We start from the raw sequence: 11927 nt of genomic DNA, 5'->3' as shown, positions 1-11927 counted from the left end.
AACTACACAACTGTCTGTACTACTATACTAACACTATACCACTGTAGATACTACACTGCTGTACCACGATAACACTGTAACACTGTAAATACTGCTATACTAACACCATGCCGCTATAGATACCACGTACTAACATGTTAATATTATACTATAAAAGTAATACTATACAACAGATATTACTCTGATATGCTAACACTATTCCACTATTTATATTATTATAATACTAAAGATACTGTACCATGTATACTAATGTAGGTTCTACCATAATAACACTATACAACTGTAGATACTAATATGCCACTGCAGGTAAAACTATACTATCCTAACACTCTAGACATTCCTATACAACTATATAGAGTACAATGAAGTATACTACTATTGATACTAATATAAATACTAATATATAAACAGAAATACCGTATTTATATGATTTATTAACTTACGTTCTGTATTGGATAAGGCAGTAGAAACTGGCTCGGTAGTAGTAACAGGCTCTAGTTGAAACAATACAAGATCATATTAATCTTAACAGGTAATTTAACCCTTATAGCAACATATACTAAAACAATACAACTGTGTATACTACTATACTAACACTACACTACTATAGATACTTCTATACTAACATAGTAACACTGTAAATACTACTATACTAACACCATGCCACTATAGATACCACGTACTATCATGTTAACATTATACTATAAAAGTAATACTATACAATAGGTATTACTCTGATATACTAACACTATTCCACTATTTATGTTATTATAATACTAAAGATAATACTGTACCATGTATACTAATGTAGGTTCTACCATAATAAACAACTATACAACTGTAGATACTACTATGCCACTGCAGATAAAACTATACCATCCTAACACTCTAGACATTCCTATACTACTATAGATATTATACTAATATAAATACTAATATATAAACAGAAATATTTTATATCTGATTAATTCACTTACGTTCTGTATTGGTTGAGGCAGTAGAAACTGGATTGTCAGGCTCTGGTTGAAACAAAGATGATCATATTAAATTTAAGAGGTAATTTAACCCTTATACCAACATATACTAACACTATAAATACTACTATAGATATTCCTATACAATTATAGATATTAGAGTACAAAAAACTATACAACTTTAGATACTAATATAAGTAGTAATATGCGAACAGAAATTCTGTATATATGATTAATTCACTTATTGTTTCTACTGGTTGAGGGAGAAGGAACTGGGTTGTCAGGCTCTGATTGAAACAATAAAAGATCATATTAAAATTAACAGGTAATTTAACCCTTATACAAACACATACTAAAACCATATAACTGTCTATACTCCTATACTAACACCTAAAGACAATAGATACTTCTATACTAACACCTTAACATTCTAGATTTTACAATACTAATGTTATACCACTATAGATGCTCATATTCTAACACTAACACTATAAATGGTACTACACTAACATTACACTAAGACTGTAACTGTAACGAATCACCGGAGGCAGGTTGTGTAGGATCCATCAGCAGTTTAATAGCAAACAAATCCAAATCAGCAGGCAGAAAATGTAAACGAGCAACAAGAGCAAAGTCCGAAAAACCAGGAAGTCAAGCAGCGAGGTAACCAAATCCAAAACACAAGTCAAAGGCAGTAATCTGTAAACGTGAACAGGGTCATACACAAAAGGCAAAACAAATACACAATGGCAGAGAGAAAAGTCTTGGTAATGTCCCAGAAACAATACTTTGCATCCTAGCGTGGTGAATGTGCTGCTTAATTGTCCGTAAAACCCTGGAAGTGTTCCTCGTGGGTGGCGTCAAAACTCGGGTGAGGGCTCCCTCTGGCAGGCAGGTGCCGGGGGTGGTGCTACAGAGTGCCCCCCTCTAGGAACACCTCCAGGTGTTCTACGACGTGGACGGCCCACCCGATTGGGGTGGAGACGATGGAAATCCTCCACCAAGGAGGGGTCAAGGATGTTGTCCGCATTTACCCAGGATCGCTCCTCTGGGCCGTACCCCTCCCAGTCCACCAGATACTGTAAACGGTTCCCAAGGCATAGAGAGTTGAGGAGTGAGCTCACCCTATAGGCTGGGGCCCCTTCAATGTTGAGCGGTGGCGTTGGTTCATTCCTCATGGTTGTTTCGTCCTGGCGGGGGCGTGCTGGTTTGAGCAGGGATACGTGGAAGGTGGGGGAGATCCGATACGAGGCAGGGAGCTGCAGTCGGTAAGTCACTGGGTTCACTTGGCGGACGATATGGAACAGAGGTGGTTGATACCCCAGAATGCACTGGAAAGGTGTGAGTCCCGTGGATGAGTGGGTGAGGGAGTTCTGGGCATACTCTGCCCATGGGAGAAACTCACTCCAGTGCTGTTGTTCACGGCTACAGTAGGAGCGAAGGTACCTGCCGATCTCTTGGTTCAAGAACTGAGGCTTATGTTGACCCCTAGGTGGGTGCAGAAAGCTCTCCAGACTCTGGACATGAATTGCGGGCCTCGGTCAGACACGATGTCCTCAGGAAGGCCATAGGTACGGAAAACGTGGTGAAATAGTGTAATCGCCGTCTCCATGGCTGTAGGTAGGCCTTTGAGGGGGACCAGACGGCATGCCTTAGAGAACCTGTCGATGGCTACTAGGATTGTGGTGTATCCTGCAGAACTAGGGAGGTCAGTAACAAAGTCTATAGCCATGTGGGACCAGGGTCGCTTGGGAATGGGCAGAGGTTCTAACAGGCCCATGGGAAGCTGACGGCTGGTTCGAGACCGAGCACAGGTGCTGCAGCTCCCCACGTACTCCTCTACGTTCTATGCCAGTGCGGGCCACCAAAACCAACCAAAACTGGTTGCTGATCAGGGCTGTGGAGCGCCGGATACCGGTGGTGGCCGGAGCTGGGTGTCTTGTGCACCCACCGCATTATTCTCAGACGAAGAGAGGCAGGCACGAAAAGTTTGGTGGGTGGACAAGCTGGGGGTGGAGGTTCGTTGGCCTGGGCCCGCTGGATCTCCTCCATGATATCCTAACTGATGGGTGTGAGTACTATGGTGGGCGGTAGTATTGGCTCCGGGCTGCTGGGCGCATTTATGGGATCGTGTCGACGGGATAGTGCATCAGCCTTGCCATTCTTGGTGCCTGGTCGATATGTGACAGAGAACCGGACCCGGGTAAATAACAGTGCCCATCGAGCTTGTCTTGGGTTCAGTCTCTTAGCATTACGCAGGTATTCCATTTTACGATGGTCAGTTAACACTATGAACGAGTGACACGCTCCTTCCAACCAATGCCGCCATTCTACTAATGCTTCCTTGATAGAAAGGAGCTCCCGATTGCCGACGTCATAGGTAGCTTCAGCTGGGGTTAGCTTTTGGGAAAAATAAGCACAAGGATAAACTTTCCCTGGACTTCCATGATGCTGTGAGAGAACGGCCCCGATCCCGCAGCTGGAGGCATCCACCTCGATGATGAAGAGCAGGCTGGGGTCTGGGTGCCTCAAGATCGGTGCTGTGGTAAAGCTAGCCTTTAGCCGGGTGAATCAGGATCGGGCCGGTTCCGTCCAACGTAGATGCCGTGGTTTTCCCAGCAGGAGTGATGTCATTGGGTTAGCGATGCCGCTGTAATTCCTTATGAACCACCAGTAAAAGTTTGTGAACCCCAGGAACCGCTGCAATTCTTTGACTGTGGTAGGTTGGGGCCAGTCCGTGACCGCCTTTACTTTGCCGGCGTCCATCTCCACCCCCTTTTTAGAGATGATGTAACCCAGGAAGGTAATGGAGTCTCGGCGGAATTCACATTTAGCGGCCTTGACGTATAGCTGGTGTTTCAGCAGCCAGGTGAGGACCGCTCTGACGTGGTGGACATGTTCCAATAAGTGGACGAGTAGATAAGAATGTCGTCGATATATGCGATGACGTAGCGGTGGAGTGCATCCCTGAAGATCTCGTTTATGAACGATTGAAATACTGCTGGGGCATTGGTTAGTCCATAAGACATGACTAGATACTCGTAGTGCCCCCTGGTTGTGTGAAACGCTGTCTTCCACTCATCCCCCTCCTTGATCCTGACTAAGTTATACGTGCTGCGCAAGTCCAGCTTAGTGAATATCCGAGCTTCCCTGAGTTGCTCTAAGGCTGCTGGTACCAGTGGAAGAGGGTAGGGGTATTGGACTGTCAACGCATTCAGTCCGCTGTAGTCGATGCATGGCTGCAGACCCCCACCTTTCTTTTCAACGAAGAAGAACCCCGCTGCTGCTGGAGAAGTGCTGGGGCGGATGTAGCCCGTAGCTAGGGCCTCCTCGACGTATTCTTCCATAGCCTTGGTCTCGGGGATAGAGAGAGGGTAAACCTTACTCTTGGGTGGCATGGTGTTGGGCAGCAGCTCAATCGCACAGTCCCACGGGCGGTGGGGGGGGGTAGCTGCCTGGTTCTCTCCTTACTGAACACCTCTCGTAGATCCTGGTATTTGTGTGGTATTCAGATGTTCTCTGGTGTGTCCGGACTTTCAGTGGCGGTCAAGAGACATGGCTGTGACTGGACCTTGTGGGGGCAGTGGTTCTGGCAGTGGGGTGACCAGCTAATCAGTTCTCCCTCCTTCCAGGACATGATGGGGTTATGAAGTTGCAGCCAGGGGAAGCCCAGGATGATGGGGTTCGAAGGAGTGGGGATGATGTAAAACATTGTCTCCTCAAAGTGAAGTAATCCAACCTATAGGGTGAGCAGACGGGTCTGATGAGTGATGAGGCCTCCCCCGATGGGACGATTATCGACGGCCGTCACTCGCAGGGGGGGTTGGCATGGCAGCGTGGGAAGATGAAGGTCCTCTGCAAGCTGTTGGTTGATGAGGTTGACAGCCGCCCCGGAGTCCACTAGTGCTGGAACCACAATAGTACCCTGAGTGTAGTGCAAAGTCACTTTCAGCATCATACAGGAGAATATGAACTCATATCTCACCTTGGCGGTAGATGGTTTCTCGGGACAGTTGCTAACCCGGTGGCCAGCGCCCCCGCAGTAGAAGCATAGATTACGGCGTGCCCGACGTTGATGTTCCTCCAACGAGACTGGTGCCGCCCAGTTGCACAGGCTCCGGACCCTCCTCCCGTGGTCTGCTGTAGCCCTCCCGAACCCGGGCTTCATAGTGAGGGTGAGACGTGCGTCGTTGCTGGCGGAGGAGGTTATCCAGACGAACAGCCGTGGTGATGTACTCAGACAGTGTGACGTCCGTGCTGCGACAGGCCAAATCGGCCTGTAAAGCTGGACGTAGTCCCTCCCTAAATACTGCTAGCAGAGCAGGGTCATTCCACCCACTTTGGGCCACTAGAGTAAGGAATTTCACGGTGTAATCTGCGGCCGGTGCGGTGCCTTGATGCAGCTCTAAGAGTTGTACCGCTACATCGCAATTCCGAAAAACCAGAAAGTCTAGCAGCGAGGTAACCAAATCCAAAACACAAGGCAAAGGCAGTAATCCGTAAACGTGAACAGGGTCATACACAAAAGGCAAAACAAATACACAATGGCAGAGAGAAAAGGCTTGGTAATGTCCCGAAAACAATACTTCGCGTCCTAGCGTGGTGAATGCGCTCCTTAAATGTCCGTAAAACCCCAGAAGTGTTCCTCGTGGGTGGCATCAAAACTCGGGCTAGGGCTCCCTCTGGCGGGCAGGTGCCGGTTGTGACGCTACAGTAACACTATAAATACTACCATAGATATTCCTATACAATTATCGATATTAGAGTACTATAAACCGTATTGGGTAAGGCAGTAGAAACTGGCTGGGTAGTTTAAACAGGCTTTAGTTGAAACAATATAAGATCTTATTAATCTTAACAAGTAATTTAACCCTTATAGCAACATATACCAAAACAATACAACTGTCTATACTACTATACTAACACTATACTACTGTGGATACTACTATACTAACACCATGCCACTATAGATACCACATACTAACATGTTAACATTATACTATAAAAGTAATACTATACCTCTATATATACTGCAGGTAAAACTATACTATCCTAATACTCTAGACATTCCTATACTACTATAGATATTAGAGTACAATGAAGTATACTACTATTGATACTAATATAAATACTAATATACAAACAGAAATATTTCATATCTGATTAATTTACTTACGTTCTGTATTGGTTGAGGCAGTAGAAACTGGCTCGGTAATAGTAACAGGCTCTGGTTGAAACAAAGAAGATCATATTAAATTTAAGAGGGAATTTGACCCTTATACCAACATATGCTAACACTATAAATACTACTATAGATATTCCTATACAATTATAGATATTAGAGTACTATAAACTATACAACTTTAGATATTAATATAAATATATAATATATAATATATAATATATAATATATTATGCGAACAGAAATACTGTATATATGATTAATTCTCTTACTGTTTCTACTGAGTACAGGAGGAGGAACTGGGTTGTCAGGCTCTGATTGAAACAATAAAAGATCATATTAAAATTAACAGGTAATTTAACCCTTATACAAACACATACTAAAACCATACAACTGTCTATACTCCTACACTAACACCTAAAGACAATAGATCCTTCTATACTAACACCTTAACATTTTAGATTTTACAATACTAATATTATACCACTATAGATACTCATATACTAACACTAACACTATAAATACTACTACACTAACACTACACTAAGACTGTAACACTATAAATACTACCATAGATATTCCTATACAATTATAGATATTAGATTACTATAAACGATACTACTTTAGATACTAACATAAATAGTAATATACAAACAGAAATACTGTATTTATGATTAATTCTCTTACTGTTTCTACTGGTTGAGGGAGGAGGAATTGGATTGTCAGGCTCTGATTGAATCAATAAAAGATCATATTAAATTTAACAGGTAATTTAACCTTTATACCAACATATACTAAAACTACACAACTGTCTATACTACTATACTAGCACCTTAACATTATAGATACTACAATACTAATACTATACCACTATAGATACCATTATACTAACATAAATACTAATATATAAACAGAAATACTATATATCTGATCAGTTTTCTTAAATTCTTTTATGACTGAGGCAGTAGGAACTGGTTTTTCAGGCTCTGATTAAAACACTAAAAGATCATCTTAATCTTGATGGATAATTTAACCCTTATACAGACATTTAACCAAATACCGACCATAAAGCTGTCTATACTACTATACTACAGTATAAACTAAACTAACACTATACTGTACATTTATAGATACTATACTATGCAGACAACTTCCCAGTATGACTATTGTTACAGTAACAGAAAAATACATATCATTCACAGGAATATCAGGAGTATTGTGAGTCAGATCAGAATTTAAAAAATAAATAAATAAATTAACAATAACTTTTATTGTCAAAACATCCTAGACAGAATAATCATTCAAATGATATGCATTGTTTTTTTAATATCAAATGTTACTGCTTCTTAAATTTTAATTTAATATATGTGTGCTAAAGAAATGTGAAGAGCATAAAAAAAAAAAGTCAGTTTTACCATGAAACCTCACAAAGGTGACAGCCACATTTTGGCACATTTATTAATTTTATTTTGGTATTATATAAGAATTTAAAATATTTAAAGAAGTATATAGAGTGTTTCATTATATATATATATATATATATATATATATATATATATATATATATATATATATATATATATATATATATATACACTGCCTGGCCAAAAAAAAGGTCGCTGTTTGGGTTTAAATAACAAATACTTAAGAGCCTATGATTGGATCATTACTGCAGTGATTAATATGTTGCACCTGGCAACAATTCTTTTAACCTTAACTGATGCAGTGTGTAGCTTCTCATTTCGTGGTCGTGGAAAAGATGTTACTGAAGGGGAAAATTGTTTGCCTGCATCAAGCAAAGAAAACAACTAAGGAGATTGCTGAAATCACTGGAACTGGGTTATGAAATGTCCAGTGCATTATTAAAGCCTGGAAGGGATAGTGGTGAACCATCAACTTTACAGCAGAAATGTAGTCGGAAAAAAATCTTGAATGATCGTGTTCGGAGATCTTTAAAATGCTTGGTGATGTCATATCATAAAAAAATCAACAGGAGAACTCACGGCTATGTTTAATAGTGAAAGTAAGAGCATTTCCACACGCACAATGTGATGAGAACTTACAGGATTGGGACTAAACAGCTGTGTGGCCACAAGAAAGCCATTTGTTAGTGAGGCTAATCGGAAAAAATGACTTCAATTTGCTAGGGAGCATAAAGACTGGACTGTGGAGCAATGGAAAAAGGTCATGTGGTCTGATAAAATCAGATTTACCCTATTCCATAGCTATGGGCGTGTCAGGGTAAGAAGGGAAATGCATGAAGTGATTCACCGTCATGTATAGCGCCTACTGTACAAGCCTCTGGAGGCAATGTTATGATCTGGGGTTGCATCAGCTGCTCAGGTCGAGGCTCAGCCTCATTGTGCGGCAATAAAATGAAGTCAGCTGAGCACCTGAATGTACTGAATGACCAGGTTATCCCGTCAATGGACTTTTTCTTCCCTGATGGCACAGGCATATTCCAGGATGAAAATGCTAAGATTCATCAGGCTTAACTTGTGAAAGAGTGGTTCAGGGAGCATGAGGAATCATTTTCACATATGAATTGGCCACCACAGAGTCCTGACCTTGAAAGTCTTTGGGATGTGCTGGAGAAGACTTTACAGAGTGGTTAGACTCTCTGTCCTAAATGCAAGATCTCCGCCAAAAATTAATGCAACTCTGGATGGAAATAAATGTTGTGAAGTTGCATAAGGTTGCTGAAACAATGCCAGGACGAATGCGTGCCGTAATCAAAGCTAAATGCAGTGCAACAAAAATTGGCCAGGCAGTGTATATACACACACAGTCAGGTCCAGAAGTATTTAGACAATGACAGAGTTTTTGTGATTTTGCCTTTATACACCACCACAATGGATTTGAAATAAAACAATCAAGATGTGATCAAAGTGTAGACTTTCAGCTTCATTCTAAGAGGTTCCACAAAAATATGGCATTTACCATTTAGGAATTACAGCCATTTTCAACAAATTACCTCCATTTTCAGGGGCTCAAAGGTATTTGGACAAAGTGACATAATTGTAAATATAACCATAATTTTAATATTTGGATGAAAATCCTTTGCAGTCAATGACTGCCTGAAGTCTGGAGCCCATGTTCTCAAAACTCAAATTCTGAGTTTCCTCCCTGGAGATGCTTTGCCAAGCCTTCACTGCAGCCACCCTCACATCAATAAACACCAGTGAGCCTGTTCCATTGGCAGCCATACATGCCCATGCCATAACACTGCCTCCACCATATTTGACAAATAATGTGGTATACTTTGAATCATGAGCTGTTCCTTTCTTTCACCATACTTTTCTCTTCCCATCATTCTGGTACAAGTTAATCTTGGTTTCATCAGTCCAAAGAATCTTATTCCAGAACATGGGAGGCTTTTTTCACAAAAACTCTGTCATTGTCCAAATACTTCCTGACCTGACTGTACATATATATATATATTTTCTATTTACTGGTGTGTCCCATAATTCAGTGTTACTCAAATAGAAACAGACCTGTAAAAAAAACTGCCACTTACATTTTTAATCATTCCTTGGGTGGAAAAATAAAGAATAATTCATTAATTCTGAGATACTTTTCAGCGCCTGTCATCAAATGTCTCGTCCAGGTTCTACTGTTCTGCTGTTAATTTTGTAAATTAGATGTCATAATATTAGCATAATAACTTTCATGAGACAAAATAGCATTATAGTAGAGCAACTGACACACCCTGAAAATACATTAAACACCCGTGTAACCGAGCTTTGACTATGCGTAACTATTTATTTATTTATTTAGTTAGTTAGTTAGTTAGTTAGTTAGTTATGTATGTAATTTTTTAAATTCTTGGTATCAAAGATGTGACATTGTGAACATTTTAGTGTCTTTGAATATTTTCTTTTCCAATGTAAAATGTGCCTTTAAAAAAAATAAAACAGAAACAGACATAATATCTTATTAGAAATGTCCTTTATGCCCACAGGCCATAGTTTCATTAAATAATTAACAGTTAAATAATACTAGAATAATTCAAAAAACCTTATTTTTAAATTAGATTTACAGTAAAAAGCTTAATTCCACCTGTCCAATTACAGAAAGTGATACATAAAAGGATATTTTTAAAGGAATATTAATTTTGTTATTTATGGAGAGAGGATTACCCACCTTCAGGTTGGACCCGTCTTCTAAACGAGCCCTTGTCAATTCTTTTCATGATGTTCTGCACCCACTTATCGCTGGGATCTGCACACATATGGCGACTGCGCTTTAGCGTAAAACTACAGAGGAGAGAGAAGATTTAGGTCAGTTTAAAACTGCAATAAAAACAGAAAATTAAACACTCTCACGAATCCCAAACCTCCAAAATTATTTTAAGTTGTATTCTAATAAATTTATATGATATTTTATAAAACCACAAAGCAATGATTTACATGGAAAAACTATAATTTGCTTATTATTAATTATTAAAATGAAATAAGGGTTTGAAAACTTACATGACTCCAGGTTTTGGACACTGACGCCGGTCTGTTTCTTTATACCCTGTAATGAGTCTTGCATGGATTGGATGTGTCTGGTATTTGAAACAGCATTCATATAGTGCCATTGCATCTGTGTGAAAACATTTTTGCATTTATTTATCAATCGTGGTTTAGCACTCTGATGAAATGTTCACTAAGTAATTTTAAAAATGAAATGCTTTTTTATCTGGTATATTTTAAATACTTAAGCAATGTTCTAGATTCTGGATTCTGATTAGTGAGAAGGTGTTGATTAATTTTCTATAATAGCACCTCTAACAGTATTGAAGCTGCAAATTACAGGTTTCTTTTTTTTTTTTACTTTTTTAATCCAGTTATGTGGAGTGTTCACCATACATGTCCCTGTGAATGAGCTGTTACAGTGCTTTCTAAAGGTCAGAGGTAAAGCTGTAACTTGTCAAGCTTTTTTGTCTTATGAACTTCAAGATAGAAAAGGTGAGGGAACAACTGTTTTAGCTGTTATAACATTGTTTAGCAGATGTTCAACAACAATAAACATGGTTTAAAAGAGGGACGTGTCGTTCGTTAATAAATAAAAGATTGCAATCATTAGCACATTGCTGTGGTACACCTGGGGATGCACTGTCTTAGGAAAATAATCAACTTTGGGGTTGTAAACAGTAACTCTGCTTTATCACACCACCCCATCACTCAGTGTTTTACTGTAACAGCAACACACACTGTTTCTTAATGTTGGTTATTTTCAACAACCTGTTTTTCTCTTTAGGGAATTCAGCAACATTATAAACCAAAATAATATTACGTACAGAAAACTATGTAAAAACGTTAAAAAGTGAACTTTATCTTACTGTTGGCAGTTGTGAAGAACTGAAGGTAGAAGAGAACCAGCAGAACCAGCAGGAGAAAACGAGAGGACATGGTGTTGATGGTGATGATGATGATGGTGATGGTGATGTGAACACAATCGTATTAATGCAGGTATCACCTCAGCACTCAACTTATGAGAGGAATGGGAGAGTGTGGTTTGGGTCAAGGGGCCACAAGATGTTCCACTTTGACTAAGAGAGGAAAAACCACACCTCTTCCACAGGAAATCAGCTGTGGTTTTCAGTTAAACTGAGACAGACACGAGCAGCGTTTAACACTTCACAGCCAAACTTATAACTCACTTTTCATACAATAAAATAAATATAAACAAGTGCAGTTTTATTGGAGTAAAACATTAAATCTGTAAAAACAGTAAATCATCACACAATAGAGAAACAGAGCGTCCAATGCAAATAAAATAAAATA

At 39.8% G+C, this 11927-nt stretch overlaps 1 protein-coding gene across 1 annotated transcript; it reads right to left on the bottom strand.

Moving 5' to 3' along the window:
- Positions 1-302: 302 nt before the first annotated feature.
- Positions 303-11662, bottom strand: LOC128318080 (C-C motif chemokine 3-like). Its single transcript, XM_053233051.1, has 5 exons — positions 11483-11662; positions 10629-10743; positions 10300-10412; positions 978-1019; positions 303-494 (listed from the first exon to the last, which is right to left on the bottom strand). The coding sequence occupies exons 1-5, from the start codon at positions 11550-11552 to the stop codon at positions 397-399; spliced, it is 438 nt and encodes a 145-aa protein (XP_053089026.1). The 5' UTR covers positions 11553-11662; the 3' UTR covers positions 303-396.
- Between the last annotated feature and the right edge of the window lie 265 nt (positions 11663-11927).

Source organism: Pangasianodon hypophthalmus, chromosome 4 (assembly GCF_027358585.1).
Source record: "Pangasianodon hypophthalmus isolate fPanHyp1 chromosome 4, fPanHyp1.pri, whole genome shotgun sequence".
NCBI classification, from domain to species: domain Eukaryota; kingdom Metazoa; phylum Chordata; class Actinopteri; order Siluriformes; family Pangasiidae; genus Pangasianodon; species Pangasianodon hypophthalmus.
This window is presented reverse-complemented; position numbering and strand designations above follow the sequence as displayed.